Source organism: Bos mutus, chromosome 11 (genome assembly GCF_027580195.1).
Source record: "Bos mutus isolate GX-2022 chromosome 11, NWIPB_WYAK_1.1, whole genome shotgun sequence".
Lineage (NCBI taxonomy): Eukaryota > Metazoa > Chordata > Mammalia > Artiodactyla > Bovidae > Bos > Bos mutus.
In genome coordinates, this window is record NC_091627.1 from 1,865,401 (window position 1) to 1,883,132 (window position 17,732).

The window sequence follows — 17,732 nt, forward strand, 5'->3', positions numbered from 1 at the left end:
TCGCAGGGCACTGCACTGCCCCAAGTCATGCTGCCAAAGCCCTGCCCCCGCTGGGGAGCCCTCCTGGCAGGGCTCACACCCCGGGGTGGGGGCAGAGAGGAAGGAGCCTGGCGTGCACCTTGCTGACCCACAGAGCCCTCTGCAGGGCCGGCACCGTGGCCACGCGGGGTCTACCACTCACCCCTCTGGAGGGCAAGGCGGTGGGGCTGCCCCTGCAGCTGCGGGGGGCCAGACAGCGCTGCACCGGCGGGCAGACGGAGCCGCCTCCCACCGCCCCGTGGCTCTCGGGCCAGCGAAGAGTTTAACGTTGTGCTGGGAGCACGAGGGGGCCATGTAGGAGGGTTTTTACTGCCTGCTCGTGACTTATAAATCCAGCAGGAGGCGAGGGGAGGTGGGTCCTGATGGAATCAGGTATTTATCTAATGGCCCATAAATCAGGCCTCGAGGGCCGCGGTGCCTCAGGACGGCGCCCAACGCTCCAGACTCATGCATCAGATGGAGAGCGCGGGCATACGGACCTGCAGGCTCGGCCCCCAAGGCCTCTTCCCTGCCCCCGAGCCCCGCTCCCTGGCCACCAGGCCCGCTCCCTACCCCCGAGGCCTCCTCCCTCCCTGGGGGGCGGGGGGTGTGTGGACAGTCATGGCACCATGGGTGGGTGAGTGTATGTGACCAGCAGGGACCCCACAGAGGCTCCGGGCACAGCAGGCGCCCCTAACAGCCACTAGTGGGCAAGCACAGGGGGTCAGAGCCGCTGACCCCCCAGACCCGAGACTGCAGCTCCACTGGGACAGGAGACGCTGTCTCCACTCTCCCCAGACCTTGGGGCGACAGCTCACTGGGGGTCCCCCAGGCCCACAAGTGGAAAGCTTGAGAGGGCCTTAGGAGAGGGTCAGTGTTTACTGGACTGGACAGCTCTGGGAACCTATGTTCGGTCACTCTGTGGGGCCCCCAGGTCTCAGCCTCTGCACATGCTGTCCCCGCCATCCAGACACGTGGTCTGCTGAACACCCCTCCACTCTTCAGGGGTCAGCTGGACACCTGTCCACCAAGTGCTGCCCAATGCCCACAGCAGGGCCGGGGCCTCCTCTGGGTTCCCACAGGCCCCAGGCTTCCCTGAAGGTCACACTGACCACTCCCAGGGGGCCCTTCCTGGCTGTGTGATGGTTACTTTCAATGGACAGATGACCACGGCTCGCTGACCCAAACCAAAGTGCAGAGGGATCTGCCCACCACGTGCTTGCCCCCTGCCCAAGTTTCCATCCTTCAGGAACAACACTGCACTCACCACCTCCAGGAAGCCCACCCTGACTACATGGGGCAGCCAGAGGAACTGGGGCCGGACACAGGCCTCCCCACACCAGGCACACGCTTCCTCTGGCCTCCTGCTGGCCTTGAGGAAGAAGGTCAGCACTGGAAGCCAGGGCCCGGTTCCAGCCCAACATGTGACCATGGCCGAGCCCCAGACCCTCTGGGCCTCAGCCTCTCCACCCGCACACAGAAAGGGGGGCCAATGTCTCTATGGAACATGCGCCCTCATCAGGAAGGCTGGGTGGGCAGACCAAGGCCCAGGCCGGCCCCCCAGCTCACGCTGGAGCCCAGGAGGCGCCGCTCTACAGGGTCCATGGGCACACTGCCCCTCGCCAGCGCCGAGACTCCCAGCCCATCACTGCCTCTCAGCCTCAAGGCACAGATCCTGCAGGACCACTGGCCCAGCTGAGGTCTCGGGTTGTCAGCAAGAAGGCCTGGGGCCCAGGAGATAAACGAAGGAGATGGAGATTGCAGACTCCACAAGAGGGCAGTCCCCAGTGACGAGACAGCCGCCCGGCTCCCCCATGGAACCGTGTGGGGGAAGGTGCACACACACCAGCCTGTGGGGACCATGGAGCAGAAACAGTGCAGGAGGGACATGCAGACCCTCAGCCCAGAGACAGACCCTCCCAGCCAGGAGCCCCCAAGCCTGGGCCAGGGAAACCAAGGCCCACAGATAGCAAGGGGCTGTGAGGAGCCTGCCCCAGGCCCAGGCCCTGGCCAGCGGGACAGCGGGACAGTTTCAGCGACCCCCTGGGAGCAGCCTTCCATGTTCCCTGCCCCACCGCCCGACACACACCTGCTGTCAACGAAACCCGGACCCAGTCCCAAGGCCGAGAGGCCTGCAGCCCAAGTCTCTCTACTGTGAGGATCTGGGTCGCGAGGCACCCCCGCCCCATCTGCGGGAGGAAGCAGAGCCCAGGACAACCCAGCGCCCAGAATGCTTCCGTTGTCCTGATGGTCTCCAGAGCTCCTTACCCGTGCCCCCCCAGCCCCAGGTCTCCTGGACCATCCTACTGAGCAGCAACAAGCAGGCCCCAGGACTGGCCTGTACACTCCCTGGGGTTCGTTCCAGGTGGAGCCCCCACCTCCCACCACAGCCCCCCGAGAGCCCACATGATCAGCAGGGCCCACCAGGACCTTGGAGAGGTTCTGATGGATGCCTGTCGCCAGTGGGGCTGGGAGCTGCCAGCAGGCAGGATCAAGGGTGTCCCTCCTGTAACCCCAGAGCCTGGTGCGAAGCTGGTGCTCAGACAAGTCAGTGAGTGAGAGACCCCAGCCTCCAGGGATGTGTGCCAACGCAGCAGCAGTGGAGGCCTCTAGAGGGAGTGAGAGCCCCGTCATCAGAAGTATGCAAAGGAGCTGTGAGCAGGGAGGGCCTCGCACCCGCACGCCTACCTTCGCGCTTCATGCCCATGGCCAGGCACTTCTGGTAGCGGCAGTACTGGCAGCGGTTGCGCTGCCGCTTGTCAATCAGGCAGTCCTTGTTGTCCCGGCAGGTGTAGGTCAGGTCCTTGCGCACCGTCCGCTTGAAGAAGCCCTTGCAGCCCTCGCAGCTGTACACCCCGTAGTGCTTGCCTGCGGGCGGGGCGGCCGTGAGCGCCATGCGCGGCCTGGATGAGGGGCGCGCGGACTCGGACACAGGGCCCTCGCCCTCTCCAGGTCCGGGCCGGCGCCCCAAAGGGCTCAGCCGGCCTGCCAGCGGGGCTGCTGGGTTCGGGGGGAGGCGTGCGAGGGGCCCTTGGCCCCGGGCACAGCACAGCGGCTCCCTGGCCCGCGTCTCCACTGGAGCCACCCGCCCCGCTCCCCAGCCACCATCTCCTGGACTTGGAAGAGCTAAGATGTCCAGGCTGGGAGCTCCGGTGGCCCCTCGCTGGCAAGGCCGGGCTCCTGCCACCCCCCACCCCAGCACCAGCACGGGTCCTGCAGCCCCGCCCCGCCCGGGGTGGTCCTGCAGCCCCGCCCCGCCCCGCTCCGCCCCGCCCTCGGAGGCCCACCTGAGGAGCGGTCCCCGCAGATGGCACAGATGTGCTTGGTGAAGGACGCCATGTTCCCTGAGGGGTGGGCCGGCACTTTGAGGACACCATTGAGGCCCAGTGGGGGCTTGATGTCCTCGCTGCTGCTCACGGGGTTCATGGGCGAGCTGAGCTGCGGAGGGAAAGCGGGGTCGGCCCTGGCAGGCGCTGCGGGGCATCCGCGGGGCAAAGAAGGCGCTGCCACGCCCCCCTCCACGGAGAGAGAAACCGGGGCTCGGAGGGGGCCTCGCCCACCCCCAGCCCGGTGGCCCGGCAGGCCCAGCCCCACGGAGCCCGGCAGGATGTCCACCCCATCGGCCTGGCCAGGCTGGAGGAGGCCGTCCTGCCCCCAGAGCCCCAGCTCCCAAGGAACCCCAGGCTCATAGGACCCGGCTCCCACCCCTGCCCCTCGTCCGCCTAAGTGAGAACTGCCTGCCACCCCCGGGTGCTGCCCCCAGCGGTCAGCCAGAGCTCTGGGACCCGCTGGTGTGGCGGGCGCTTTAGGGACCCCAACCCATGGATGGGCACCGAAACCTGACCCCAGAGAGGAGGGAGGGGAGAGGGAGGAGACAGGACCCCTACACACACACACAGACACACACCCTCACACACACACAGACACACCAAATACACAGACACACACAAACCTCACACACACACACACACATTCTCACACACACACACACAATCCTCAAACACACACACACACACACGGACACACACACACACACACACGGCATGGTGGTGGACTCAGATCCTGCAACCCGAGGAGAGAGGGAGGAAACAGCACCCCTACACACACACACATCCTCCGCCATCACACATCCTCACACACACCTCACACACACATCCTCCGCCATCTCACACACACACACAATCCTCACACACTCACCTCACACACACATACACAACCTCCACCATCACACACACAATCCTCGCAAACACATCCTCCGCCATCTCACACACACACACCTCACACACACACCTCTCACACACACACATCCTCCATCACACACACACACACACACAATCCTCACACACACACCTCACACATACATCCTCCGCCATCACACACACACACACACAATCCTCACACACAACCTCACACACACCTCACACACACACCTTTCACACACACCTCTCACACACACACATCCTCCATCACACACACACACACAATCCTCACACACACACGTATCCTCACACACACACCTCACACACATCCTCTGCCATCACACACACACACACACACACAATCCTCACACACACACACCTCACACACACCTCATACCTCACACACACACCTTTCACACACACCTCTCACACACACACATCCTCCATCATACACACACACACACACAATCCTCACACACACACATATCCTCACACACACACCTCACACACATCCTCCGCCATCACACACACACACAAATCCTCACACACTTCACACACACAACCTCACACACACACCTCTCACACACACACATCCTCCATCACACACACACACACACAATCCTCACACACACACACTCTCACACACACACATCCTCCATCACACACACACACACAATCCTCACACACACACACATATCCTCACACACACACCTCTCACACACACATCCTCCATCACACACACACACACACACATATCCTCACACACACACCTCTCACACACACACATCCTCCATCACACACACACACACAATCCTCACACACACACACACCCTCCGCCCCTCCCGCCATCACGCACACACACACACACACACAATCCTTACACACACACACACACACACACACATCCTCACCCACACACACACCCCCTCCGCCCCTCCCGCCATCCTGACGCTGCGCCAGGAGGAAGCGTGGGAAACTCACCGGTCACCGTGGCAACAGCTGCCGCGGCAGTGACACAGCAGTTTTGGTTCCGCTGCGCCCACCCCAGCTCTCCCCTCAGCGCCCAGGGCCCAGGGGTGCTTCCCACCACACCCTGCAAGCCAGCCGCACCCCACAGGCGCCAGGGCGCCAGCCGGCAGCCCCCCAGCACCCTCACTTCTGCAAAGCCCTGACCGAGGCGGAAGTCAGGTCCTGCAGCTCTTCTGGACGGACCGCAGCCGCCGCGCTGCCCCCGGGTCTCCCCGGGCTGGGCTCCTCCTGCACATGGGAGCCTCACCCCCTTCCCTCCCTGTGGGCCCCGATTCCCATCCCCCTCCTCCCAGGACAGGAGGAGCTGGTGCTCAGCGTGCACAGAGCACTCGCTGAGCACCTGCAGGGGCTCTTCCAGCCCTGGACGTCTGGGCTCGCCTGCCCAGGTGGCCACCTGGTTTCTTGAGGACGCTGAAGCCCATGGGACTCAGGGGGCTGCAGGGAGGCCGGGAGGCCAGCTCCGGCCATGTGGGGCTGTCAGGACCCAAGGGGAGGGGTGAGGGGTGTCCAGAGAACCCCACTGCCTCCAAGAATACCCCCCACCCCCCAGCACAGTCCGCAGGCTTCAGGAGCATCTCCCAGAAGACGGTCAACTCAGCGGGGGCCTCGGCTATTTGCCGAGTGCCATCGGGCTGCACCCCATGGGAAGCCCTGAGTGAGCGGGGAGAGCCGCCCACCCACCTCCAGAGTGGATGCAGCGGCCAGCCAGGGGCACACGGCTTTAAGGGGTGATGCAGGTGTGAGCTCGGGCCTCTGGGAGTCTGAGGGACTCCCTGCATGCTGCAGAAAGGGTGTCCAGGGCCCCAGGAACAGGCCAGCCCAGAGCCGCGAGACCATCCACCGAGCACCCGGCCAGGCACCCAAGGCCACGGAGAACACCCCCTGCCCAGCCCGTGGGGCACGCCAGGAGGTGGGGGGGTCGGCCACAGCTGACCATGAGGGTTCTGCCTCCTCCGTTCCCTGAGTGACTTTGGGGGAATTATCTAACCGCCCTGGGCCTGAGGCTTCTTGTGTAAAAACCGGATAAACAGGAGTGTCTCCGTCCGAAAGTCGCCGTTGGGATGACAGAGCAACCTGGGGGCCGCGCGGACAGCAGAGCTCCTGAACCCAGCTCAGGGCACAGCAAGCAGCCTCTGCAGGACTACTGGGGCCTCCGGGGGCCAGCCCCAGGCCGGCTGGGCCGCAGAGGACGGAAGGCAGCTCCCAGCCAGAGGGGGCCGCCAAGCACATGCTTGGAGAAGGGCACACCAAAGGACTGCTGGGAAAAGGGCAGGAGACTGGGGTGGCCGGGGTGGCCAGTCAGCAGCAGAGGCCAAGGGAGGCCCCCAGGGGCCCTGAGGACACTGTGTGGGCCAGAGGCTGGGCCCGAGGCCTCCCGCGGGCTGTGGGAGCCCGGCTGCAACACTGAACAGCTGGATCCGCTGGGCAGCACCCCGGAAAGGAACTCGGGCACTTCCTCTGTGGCTGTCCAAACCATGCTGGGTGAGTAGGGGCCACCTGTCCTGTCCCCCAGGCCACCACAGGCAGACCCTCGGGACGGGTGTCCGCCCTCCATAACCTGAGGCGGGCCTTAGCACCAGGGACGGAGCCCTCAGGTATGGTCAGCATCAGTGGCGGCTCCGCGGTGTGCCCAGGGTGGGGGCCCATCCCATTTCCCCTTTCACATCCTTGGCATTCACCTCAGTTCCCACGGAGCCTTCAGCGATCTCCTCCTGTCTCTCGCCGCCCCTCGTCCACGCCCACCACACCCTTCCTTTCCAGCCCTCGCGGGTGAAGCCGATCACCCCCGTCAGCATGGGGTGGGAGGCCCCTGGACCCCACCGGCCTCTGCCTGCCCATCAAGGCTGGGGGCAAACCCCTACACATGGCCTGGTGGACGCAGCTTCATGGCCGTGGTGCCCACAGCAAGGACAGGCAGGGCCCATGCGGGTCCTGCCCAGGGAGGCTGATCAGGGTGGTGAGGCCAGGGCGCCAAGGTGCCCACACGTGCCTAGCACTGCAGGCGAGCTCTGGGCCGAGGTGGGGAACGCCCCCTGGGCTGATGGAGCCCCTGAACCAGGGGAGAGGAGGGGCAGCTCAGCCCACGGTGCCTGCGGCCCGGCCCATTTCTGCCCAGAGCCCCCAGCACCGCCCGCATCCACTTCCCTGCAGGGCGCGGTCGAGTCGGGGGCCATCCCCGCCAGCAGCAGGAGTCAGACTGCCTCACTGGTTCCGGCCCCATGACTCCGCGGTTGTGGTTTTGAGGCGGAGGTGGGGGGATGCCCCCCTGAACTCCACCCACACTTCCATGAATATGGGGAACCCCAAGTTTTTAAGACAAACTGCTGAAGCTTAGAAGCTGAACTCGGCTCCCAGGGAAGGAGTTATGGGGGGCAGGGTGGTGGGGACTAAGGCCTTCCCAGGAATGGTGGCCAGAGGCTGATCCCAGGGCTCGGACCGCGGCTAAGCCACCTGCGGCCCGACTGACCTACAGAAGGACAGGCGGACAGCTGAGCGGTGGGTCGCGGCGAACGTCCGGGGACACACCCGCCCCCTCCACTCCCTGAGCCCCGGCATCAGGCTCGGGACCTGCGGCTCCTCGCTCACAAGCACCTGCACTCAACAAGCACCCATCGCGTGCCGGCGGCAACAGACTGGGACAGACGAGGCCCCGAACCCCCACCCCCAGCACCGCCCCCCCAGACAGGCTAACCCCAAGGCCTGGGGGCACCACTGCACCCCCCAGCACCGCCCCCCCCAGACAGGCTAACCCCAAAGCTTGGGGGCATCACTGACACCCTCGGGCCCTACCCCGCAGAGCCCCCACTCCAGACTCGCACCCAGGCTCCTCCGCACATGAGCCCTGGAGGCGTGCAGGGCAGGTACCAGGCCAGGGGGCAGCAAGGAGCTTCGCAGGCCTGAGAGCCAGCAGGTGCTGCCTCTGGCCCGGTTCCCAGGGGACAGGTGCAGGTCGGGCCTCATCTGCCTCTCGCTGAGCAGCAGGCACTCTGCAGCCAGCGAGGATCGGGGTGTGGTGGCTACGCTACAAAGAACACGGTCAGGCCCAGGAAGGCAGCTGAGACCCCTCGCACCAACCCTCCAGCCTTCTGTCTGCTTCTGGAAGGCCCGGACACAAGGGAGCATGGGCTCCCCAGGAACAAAGGGGCTGATGAGGGGCCTGGAGAGCCAGAGGGGGGCTCCACCGAGACCAGCTCCGGACAAGCCTAGCTGACAGGCAGGGGGCAGGCTCCAGACCTCAAGGCATCCCAGGAGTGGAGAGTCCTGGAGGCAGCCGCTCCCGGGCAGCAGGGAGCCCGCGGGACACGCTGACACCATTAGCCACACGTCTCTGGGCAGGGGGGCCTGTGCTGGAGTCCCTCTCGAGACGGCTGTCCTGCCCCCCTCAGGGAGACAGCTCCCAGAGCTCCTGTCATAGGGCCCTCCTCTACTGGGGCCTCCTTGATGGACAGGCCTTCCTCTACGGGGGCCTCCTCTATGGGGGCCTCCTCTACTGGGGCCTCCTTGATGGGAGGGGCTTTCCTCTATGGGGGCCTCCTCTACTGGGGTGGGGGTGCCTTCCTCTACTGGTGGGCCCTCCTCTACAGGGACCTCCCTCTATGGGGGCAGTGCTTTCTCTATGGGAGGCCTCTCTCTATGGGGATCCTCCCTCTATGGGGGCCTCCTCTACTGGGGTGGGGGTGCCTTCCTTTATGGAGGGCCTCCCTCTGTGGGGTTGGCCTTTCTCTACTGGGACCTTCCTCCACAAAGATGACAGCTGATCCCAGACATGAATGACATGCAGCAAAGGGGAACTCAGCTCTGTCAGGAAGGACAGTTTGAGCCCCAGAAACAAGGAGAACCCTTGGGATTCAAGCAGAACTCCCAGGCATTCAGCAAAAAATCCCACCAGGAGACCATCAGAGCCAGGAGACAAGATGAGCAGCTGGGGCCCTGGGCACCCCGGGCAGCTCTGTCGGTGTTCAGACAAGAAGCACCCACACTGGGCGGGTTGGTGGGGGTGGGTGGTGGACCAGGCCTCAGGGGTCCCCCAGACAAGAGCTGGCTCTGCCAGGCGCCAGCTGCCTCCTGATCTGGACACAACCCCAAAAGACAGACTGTTCCGAGAAGCATCTGAGCAAACTCGACCATGGAGACCACCAAGCCCAGGTCATCTCTGAGACTGCTTCCAGAGACAGAAGGTTTAAGTGATGGCACCTGCTTCCCAGGGGCCATAGAAAGTGAAAGCGAAAGTGAAGTCGCTCAGTAGTGTCTGACTCTTTGCGACCCCACGGACAGTAGCCTGCACTAGGCTCCTCCATCCATGGGATTTTCTAGGCAAGAGTACTGGAGTGGGTTGCCATTTCCTTCTCCAGGGAATCTTCCCGACCCAGGGATCGAACCCAGGTCTCCTGCATTGTAGACAGACGTTTTACTATCTGAGCCAACATAGAAGGTGCAGGTAAAGTCAGGCCCCGCCCCCTGGCGCTGGCCCCGCCCCTTAGTCCAGGCCCTGCCCCTGGCCCAGGCTCCTCCCTGCACTTACCTGGGGGCTGCCGGTGCCAAAGCCCAGGGTGGGTGTGGTGGGCACCGACATAGAGTGCGGGCCCATGGGGGAACTGATGACCGAGAAGGGCGGGCCCATGCCGTTGATGGGCGAGCTGAGGGTGCTGATGGGTGAGTGCAGCTGTCCCGGAGAGCCGAGTGAGGAGCCGATGCTGGGCCCCAGGGAGGGGTGCAGCGAGGGGGCGGCCATGGAGCTGCGCGCCGTGGGGGAGCTGAGGGAGGAGGAGTTCACCTGCGTGGAGAAGTCTGCAAGACAAGAAGCCACAGGAGGCTGGTCAGGAGCCCACACCGGCGACCCACTACCCCCTGGGCCACAGCGACCACGCCAGGTCGTGAATGGCAAGGGACTGCCCTGGACAGGGCCCCGCTGGCCTGGGAGGCCCGGCCAGGCACACCCGGAGCTCCCCTCCAGGCACCAGCCCCACCTGGCCCAACTCTGAGGTTCAGGCTGGGCCCGAGGCAGACGTAGGAAGGGCAGGCTGACAGCCTACCCGGGCAGGGAGGCCAGATGGCTGCCCCTCGAACCCGCAGCACCCCAAGCCCATCCACCTGGAATGCGTGGTGGCCCCGAGTTGCCAGCCTCTCTGCCCATCTACTCAGGGGGTCAAGGTGAAAGCTGACGTTTCCACCACACCCACCGTGCAGAACAGTCCGTGTCCTCTGCTCAGTGTGGATGAGCGAGTGAAGTTGCGAGGTAAACGGCAGGTCCCCTGACCCCATTTTACAGACGGGGAACTGAGGCCCCGCGTCCTTCCAACCACGCACGCACGGTGGGCCCCGCACACCGCACAGGCCTGCTCAGGGGCCCAAGCAGCGGTGGCCGAGACACCACACCCCCAGGCCCTCTAACACACGGGGCCCTGGAGAGGTACACTTCCTGTGTGCCCGGGGCCTGGTGGCCTGTGGCCCGGGGGCGGGGAGCTTCCTAGTGGGCCTGGTGGAGGGGCCCGGGCGTGCGCCAGGCCTGGAGACAGGCAGCCTACAGAGGCTGCGGTGAGAGGCCCGGACCTCCCACACACCGGTCTTTCATCCCAGGGTTTTCCAAGTCCCGTTAAGCACTAATTGGGCCTCCCTTCCCCACCCCGAGGGCTCAGCGAGAAGCTTCTACAGGAGGAAGGCTCTCTGGGGTGAAACTGCCGCCCGAGGGCCTGAGCAGACCACGGGAACTCAAAGAGGCCCAAACACGGCCGCTGGAGCCAGAGCTGCAGGCCACAGCAAACCCTGCCTCTGTCTGGCAGGGTGCCCTGAGCATACCAGGACCCCACCCCCCACCCCGCCCGGGGCCTCAGCCTTCCCATCTGAAAAACGGTCTCTGGGTCTTCCAGCCAGGCCTGCGGTGATCACACAAGCTTCTGACAAGTCGAGCAGGCCAGGGGTGCAATGCAGTGACCCTCTCCAGGCACCCCCAGGTTGGGGGGACACTCTGCCTGACCACCCAACAACCCCAGGAGGATTTCGCGTGCCCGAACCTGACAGCAGCCGTGCCCAGAGCGCCAGGCTCAGAACAGGAAGAAGCCTTGTCTGGGCATCACCCCCAAGTCCTCCCCCCCACATCGGTCACCAGTACCAACAGTCCTGGGGACACGCTGCAGGACACTACCACCTCCAGGCACGGCCAGGCAGGCCCGACTTTGGCCAGAGCCGAGCTCTCACCCAGGGCCTTCTGAACTTGTCCATGGAGGTGCTGGGCAGCCCACAGAGTGGGGTGGTCCCCCCCCAGGCACACAGGAGGCTCTGCCAACCCTGAGGACCCCCTTCTCTGGGAGCTATTACCCATTTCCTTCCTGCAGCCCCCAGCTTGCTGGGCACCCCGTCCCTCACTTGCCCTCTGAGGGAGGAGGGGCATGACAAGGGGGCCTTGAATTCCACGCCAAGGTGTAGGGCCCATCTGCCACTGCACCAGCAAGACAGCCTCATCGAAAACCCTCGCCATTCACAGAAAGGAGCATAAACCGTTTCACTGAAAGTAAGAGCTTATGGAGTCTAGGTCCAGATGGCGGCACCTACTGGCATAGATGGGAACTGCAATCCAGCCCTATGAGCCATTAGGCTTCCGGCACCCACATCAGGGGAGAAGGCAATGGCATCCCACTCCAGTACTCTTGCTTGGAAAATCCCATGGACAGAGGAGCCTGTTAGGCTGCAGTCCATGGGGTCGCTAAGAGTTGGACATGACTGAGCGACTTCACTTTCACTTTTCACTTTCATGCATTGGAGAAGGAAATGGCAGCCCACTCCAGTGTTCTTGCCTGGAGAATCCCAGGGACGGGGGAGCCAGGTGGGCTGCCATCTATGGGGTCACACAGAGTCGGACACGACTGAAGTGACTTAGCATAGCATAGCACCCACATCAGGGGGCTTCTCTGACACCTCAGCTGGTAAAGAATCCACCTGCAATGCGGGAGATCCTGCTTCCTTTCCTGGATCGGGAAGATCCCCTGGAGAAGGGAAAGGTTACCCTACTCCAGTATTCCTGGGCTTCCCTTGTGGCTCAGCTGGTAAAGAATCTGCCCACAATGCAGGAGACCTGGGTTCGATTTCCGAGTCAGGAAGATCCCCTGGATAAGGGATAGGCTACCCACTCCAGCAGGACTTCCCTGGTGGCTCAGGCGGTAAAGCGTCTGTCTACAATGAGGGAGACCTGGATTTGATCCCTGGGTTGGGAAGATTCCCCTGGAGAAGGAAATGGCAATCCACTCCAGTGGATTGCAAAATTTTCCATTGCCAGGAAAATCCCATGGACAGAAGAGCCTGGTAGGCTACAGTCCATGGGGTCACAAAGAGTCAGACACGACTGAGCGACTTCACTACCCACTCCAGTATCCTGGCCTGGAGAATTCCATGGACTGTACAGTCCATGGGGTCACAAAGAGTTGGACACGATGGAGCGACTTTCACACATGACCCACAAGAGGATGCCTGTAACCTGTGTGTCCAGAGATCTTCCCCAGGGGTTGGCGAGAGCAGGCAGGATGCAGGAAGGGAAGCAGACACGAGGTCTGGCTGCACACCCTTGACCTCAGTGAAGGCCCGTGACCTTGTCCACCCACCTGTGATGGACAAGGAAACGCGCAGCAGGCACACTCACCCAAACCTGCAGCTGCCCCCAGGCCCACGGTCACTGCTCTTTCCCCACGGCCCCTGGGATGCCCACTTGACCGGCCCTCGCCGCCCCCTCCCTGCGTGAGGAACCCTGCCTCAGCCCACGCTGCAAGGTGCAGGCTAGCACAGGCCCCTCCCCGTCACTGAGTCCCGAGAAGCACCTTTCTAACCTCCAGGGGACAGGGGCAGGGGGAGCAAGATGGACATTACAACATCCATTTTGCAGGCATCGTCCCCAGAGAGCACAGCAGCTACCGCTGGGGCCACAGATCACGTGAGCGTTCCGACCTCCGCATCCAGAAGCCCGAGGGCCTGGCCTCCTGAGGGGAGCCGCCCACTGTTCTCCTCTGGAAACGAGACTGGGGTCTGAAGCCAAGAGGGAGACGTCACCCTAGGGTTCCTGCAGTTTCCCCACCTCCACTTGGCCAGCCTGGGGCACTGGAGAGTTTCATATTGGAGGAGAAGACAAAGGGGCTTCTCGGAGGTGGCTGCCTGTAAGGGGTGGAGTGCAGATGGCAGGGTCGGGGGGTCCCCTGCTGCTGGCTGGCCATGCCCGCGGGGCAGGGCCGCAGAGCTCCCCACTCCCACAGCTGCAGACACTCGCGGGTGTGAGCTGGGCCTGCAGGGCCTGACTGCTGGCCTGCTTGTTTGTTTGCTGCTCCCTGGCAGGAAGGGGCGGGAGAGGCAGGAGAAAGCTCTGGCCGGAAGGAAGGAGGGAAGTGGCCTGTTTGGCTGCCAGCTGCCAGGCGGCACCCCAAGTATGAGAACCGCGAGGAGGGGGAGCCAGGCGCTGGAAAACTGGGCGGGAGAGCCTGGCACCAGGATGGGGGGCACTGGGAGAAAGAGGAGATGGGGGGGGCAGCGGTCCTGGGTACAGCCCACCCTCCAGATGTGAAGGGAGGGCCTGGTTCCCCAGGCCGGCTCCCAGGCTCACATGTATACCAACCGCTCCAGACCAGGGGGCTACGGGCCCCGGGGAGGGGCCACCCCAGCCCAGGCCCACCTCGGCGACCCCCCTAGCCCAGGCCCACCTCGGCGACCCCCAAGGCCCCCAGACTCCCACTTAGGGCCCTTCCTGTTGGCACACAACGCCACAGTGGACACTTTCCTGGAGCCTGGGTGACAATGCCCTGGGTGTATCTTCTGGAGTCTCCTGGAGTCTGGCCAGGCAGGGAACATTAGAAAGAAAAGTGCCTGAACACCCCTGCTCCACGTGTACGGAGCCTGCTTCTTCCGGGCCAGTACGTGTCCCACCCTCCGATAAGCAGTGGCTACGATAAGGGCTCTTCTTGAAGTCACACTTTGGACTCACAGGGGCCTTGCCACCAGCGGTCACTACATGTCTATCTGATCCTGGGCTGCAGGGCTCAAGGCTCAGGCCCAGACCCCACCCTGGGAGCTGCTGACGCCCAACCCTCCCACCCACGAGGACCCAGGCCGCTCCGGGGGAGGGGCAAAGCCCAACTTCCGAATCTCCCTGCCCAGAACCTGGGCCAGGCCCAGGACCGCCCTCCGCTGACGCCCTCCCGGCCCCTGGGGACCAGCAGCAATCCGTGAGACCCGGCCTCAGACGGAGGCCGGGCCGGGAGTACACAGGGAACTCCAAGAAGAGGCAGGCAGCCCTGACCTGGGCAGAGGGGCAGAAGAGCTGCCAGGCTCGGGTCAGGAAGGCCTGCCTGGCAGGGTGAGGGACTGACCTCCTTCTTGGCACAGAAAGCGTTTCAGGCCGTAAAACTGACGCTATAAACGCAAACATCTGGGGGCCAGAAACAGATGCCACGGGGCAGAGACGAAATGCCCAGAAGGCTCAGCGCCCAGAGCACAGCAGTGCCCACAGGGCCCCGGGGCAGGGGTGCAAGGTCACACTCAGCAAAGTCAGAGACTGTTCCCACGGTACAAGCACAGGCTGCTTCTTGAGGTGGTGAGCTCCCCGTGGAGCTGTATGCAAGCTCGGGCATGGCCAAGCAGGAGGCCCTGGGCTCCCTCTGGGGGCCGGGGGCATTCCCCCAGCCGACAGCCCCCAACTGCATAGGCTCCCTCCTCCAGAAAGCCCTCCAGGACCCTCCTGCCTCCCTCCCCGCCCGGGCCCTCCAGAAGGAAGCCGGGGAACCCCCACCAACTCCCTTCCGGCCTCTGCCAGGGAAGGCGGGGGAGGCGACAGGAAATGCCAGCCCAAGGCGAGCCTCACAGCCTCGCGGCCAGCGGACCCCCAACCCTCGGAAAGCAGAGCTGGGGGGCTCCACCACTCTCCTGAACCTGCAGGGCCCAGCAGGGCGGGGTCCAAGCAGGCCCCAAGCTGGGGTCCAGAGCCCAGGCTGCACATCCTGGGGGCCAGGAGGGCACCAGGCCCGGCCAAGCAGGAAGCCCAGCAGAGGCAAGGGAGCGTGGGGAGGGGCCCCAGGCAGGAGCTGGGCAGGGGGCAGAAACAGACGGGCACGGGGGGCGGGGGGAGCGAGAAGAGCCCCAGGGAGCCAGCCCCCAACCCAACCAGGACCAAGCCAGGCTCTGAGCACAGGCGTCCGCTCCCCCCCCCTGCCCAAGGACCACCCTCCCCCAGCCCCCCGGAACCGAAACCCTCGTCGGGGAGCTGGCAGGCCCTCCAGAGCTTCCTGGGACGCCCACCCCCAGCCCCCGCCTTCCGGAAGGACTGCTTCCCCTGGCACCCGCGGGAGGCAGAAGTGGCAGCCGTGGGGCCTGCGGCAGGACCACGGCGCGCCGAGGTTTGGGGGGGGCGGGGGGCGGGGAGGCAGAAAGGTCCCCAGGCCCCATGGGGATGGGGCCCTCAGGAACGGGGGCAGCGCCCCTTCTCTAAGTGGGCGCACCTGCTGTGCAGAGAGCCCCGGCAGGGCCGGGTTCCAGTCCGAGCCAGGGGCCTGCAGAGGGTGGGCCAGGAAACACGGCCAGCCCATGGCCTCCACCCCGGGGCTCAGGTGGCCTGGACTGCGGTTCCTCTGGGGTAACATGGCCCCTTCCCCAACAACGCCCCAAACCGCAGCTCCAGCGTGGAGGACACGGGTCAGCTCGGCCTCCACCTCGGAGCCTCAGAGGAGGGTCGAGCCCAGCAGGCAGGCGGCCTCAGGGGCCCTAGGGAGGGGCCTCCCCACCGGCCAGAAGGGTCCCAGGCCCAGGAAGCCATTGACGTCAGGGGCCACATCAGAGCCCAGGGCAGCCCCGACTCTCCAGACCCCGGAGGAGACAGGAGCGGGGACACAGTGATCCAAGACACGCGTCTCCTTCACCCCTCGCCCACCACTCAGACACCCCGACACCCGACAGGGCTCCACCCTAGCAGGCCGCGTGGAAGGCAGGCGGCTGCCAACTGTTGCTTCCTGGCACTGCCCTTCCCAGCCTCTGTGACACCTGGGGGAGGGGGAGGAGAGGGCAGGCAGAGTGGACGCTGAGAGGCCAGCAGGACGCTGCTGAGTGAGGAGCAGACAGCATGACTCCACCGGTGTCAAGGCTACACCAGGGCCCAGAGGGACCAGGGCTGTGGACTCGGTGGACGGAAGCTCCAGCATCGTCACCACCGTCAGCCTCACCACCACCACCACCGAGGCCAGCATCCCCACCATCAGCACTACCACCCAAGGGACGCTTGCCCTGCCCCCCGAGGCGGCAGATGGTGACCCTGGGTGGCTTCTGCCACGAGGGACATGGGGAGACACTTCGGGGTTCTGACGGCGGTCCTGAGCCGGCCGGGCTGGCCAGGGGCAGGGGAGGAAGGGGAAGTGGTGGGCCCGCCCTCGTCGGCACACTGGCACAGTCTGGGGGCACTGCGGTTGGGCCCCGCGGTGGCAGATGTGGCTGGAGCCCGGCCGCCATGGTGGAAGTGGGGAGCGCAAGCGGGAGGCGGGGGTGCGGCAGACGGGGCTCCCGGGGCTGGCCAGCTGGCGCCTGGACCTCCAGGTCCACAAGAGAGCTCAGGCGCAACGGTGCCAGGGCCCTAGGTGGGGCGCTCGGGCCGGGGTCTTGGCAGGAGGCTGCCCCCAGCCCCACCCCCGGAAGCTCACAGTCCCAGGGGGATGGGGTCCAGCCTGCATGCCAGGCCAAGCAAGAGCAGCAACCCGGCGTGTCTGCACCAGCTTCCCCCCAGTTCCTGCAGCACCCAGAGAGGCACCCACGGAGGGCACTCCCTGGGGGCACCCTAGGGGCTGAGGGGCACACTGAAGCTAGAGGGGGCACTGCTCCGGCCGAGTCCCAGAGCTCCGTTCACCCTGACTTTCCATGGCTCGGGGAGCCAGGCTCGCCGGCGCAGGGAACACACCTGGCAAGACCCCCAGGACGCTGGGGCCAGACCACAGCGGAGCCCTGCAGCTCTGGCCTGGGTCCCTGGCTGCAAGACGCCCCCTCTGCCAGGGTGCTAAGACCACCACACAGGCTGCTCGGAGCCTCGGAATAATGGGTCCTGCTGCACGGATACCACCCCTCGCCCCTCCTGCACACTGCAGGTGCCCTGAAGGCTGGCTCCCGAAATGCCAGCTCGCCACCCTCCTGTCCCCTGCCCCCATGACTCCAGGGCCTCCTGGACCTCGGGGCTCGGCCGGTTCTTCAGCCAGGTGACCCCAGATGGACCAATCCCTAGGTCAGCCCAGCAGGTGGGCCTGTCCCCAGAGCCTTTGGTGAAGTTGGGGGTTGGGGGCGTTTAGGGTCAGGACTGGCAATGACTGGACGGTGGCCATGGCATTCGGAGACCAACCCCAGGGCCAGGCTCCTACCTGGGTACCATTTCTCCATCCGCCCAGCAAGGTGCCCACCCCACGGCACAGGCCACAGAGCCACCAGCTGGGTCCCACCCCAGAGACGGCTGGGGACGACGAGGATTCAGGCGACCTCAGTGACAGG

At 64.8% G+C, this 17,732-nt stretch overlaps 1 protein-coding gene across 2 annotated transcripts in view; it reads right to left on the minus strand.

Annotated features, from left to right (window-relative positions):
• RXRA (retinoid X receptor alpha) overlaps nt 1–17,732 on the minus strand; it is a 92,724-nt gene that overhangs the window by 17,688 nt on the left and 57,304 nt on the right. For both annotated transcript variants that reach the window (XM_070378677.1, XM_070378678.1), the window contains exons 2-4: nt 9,769–10,034; nt 3,306–3,456; nt 2,707–2,886 (exon numbers count right to left, since the gene is read on the minus strand). In XM_070378677.1, the coding sequence (XP_070234778.1) occupies nt 2,707–2,886; nt 3,306–3,456; nt 9,769–10,034 (597 nt within the window). The remainder of the gene's footprint in view (nt 1–2,706; nt 2,887–3,305; nt 3,457–9,768; nt 10,035–17,732) is intronic.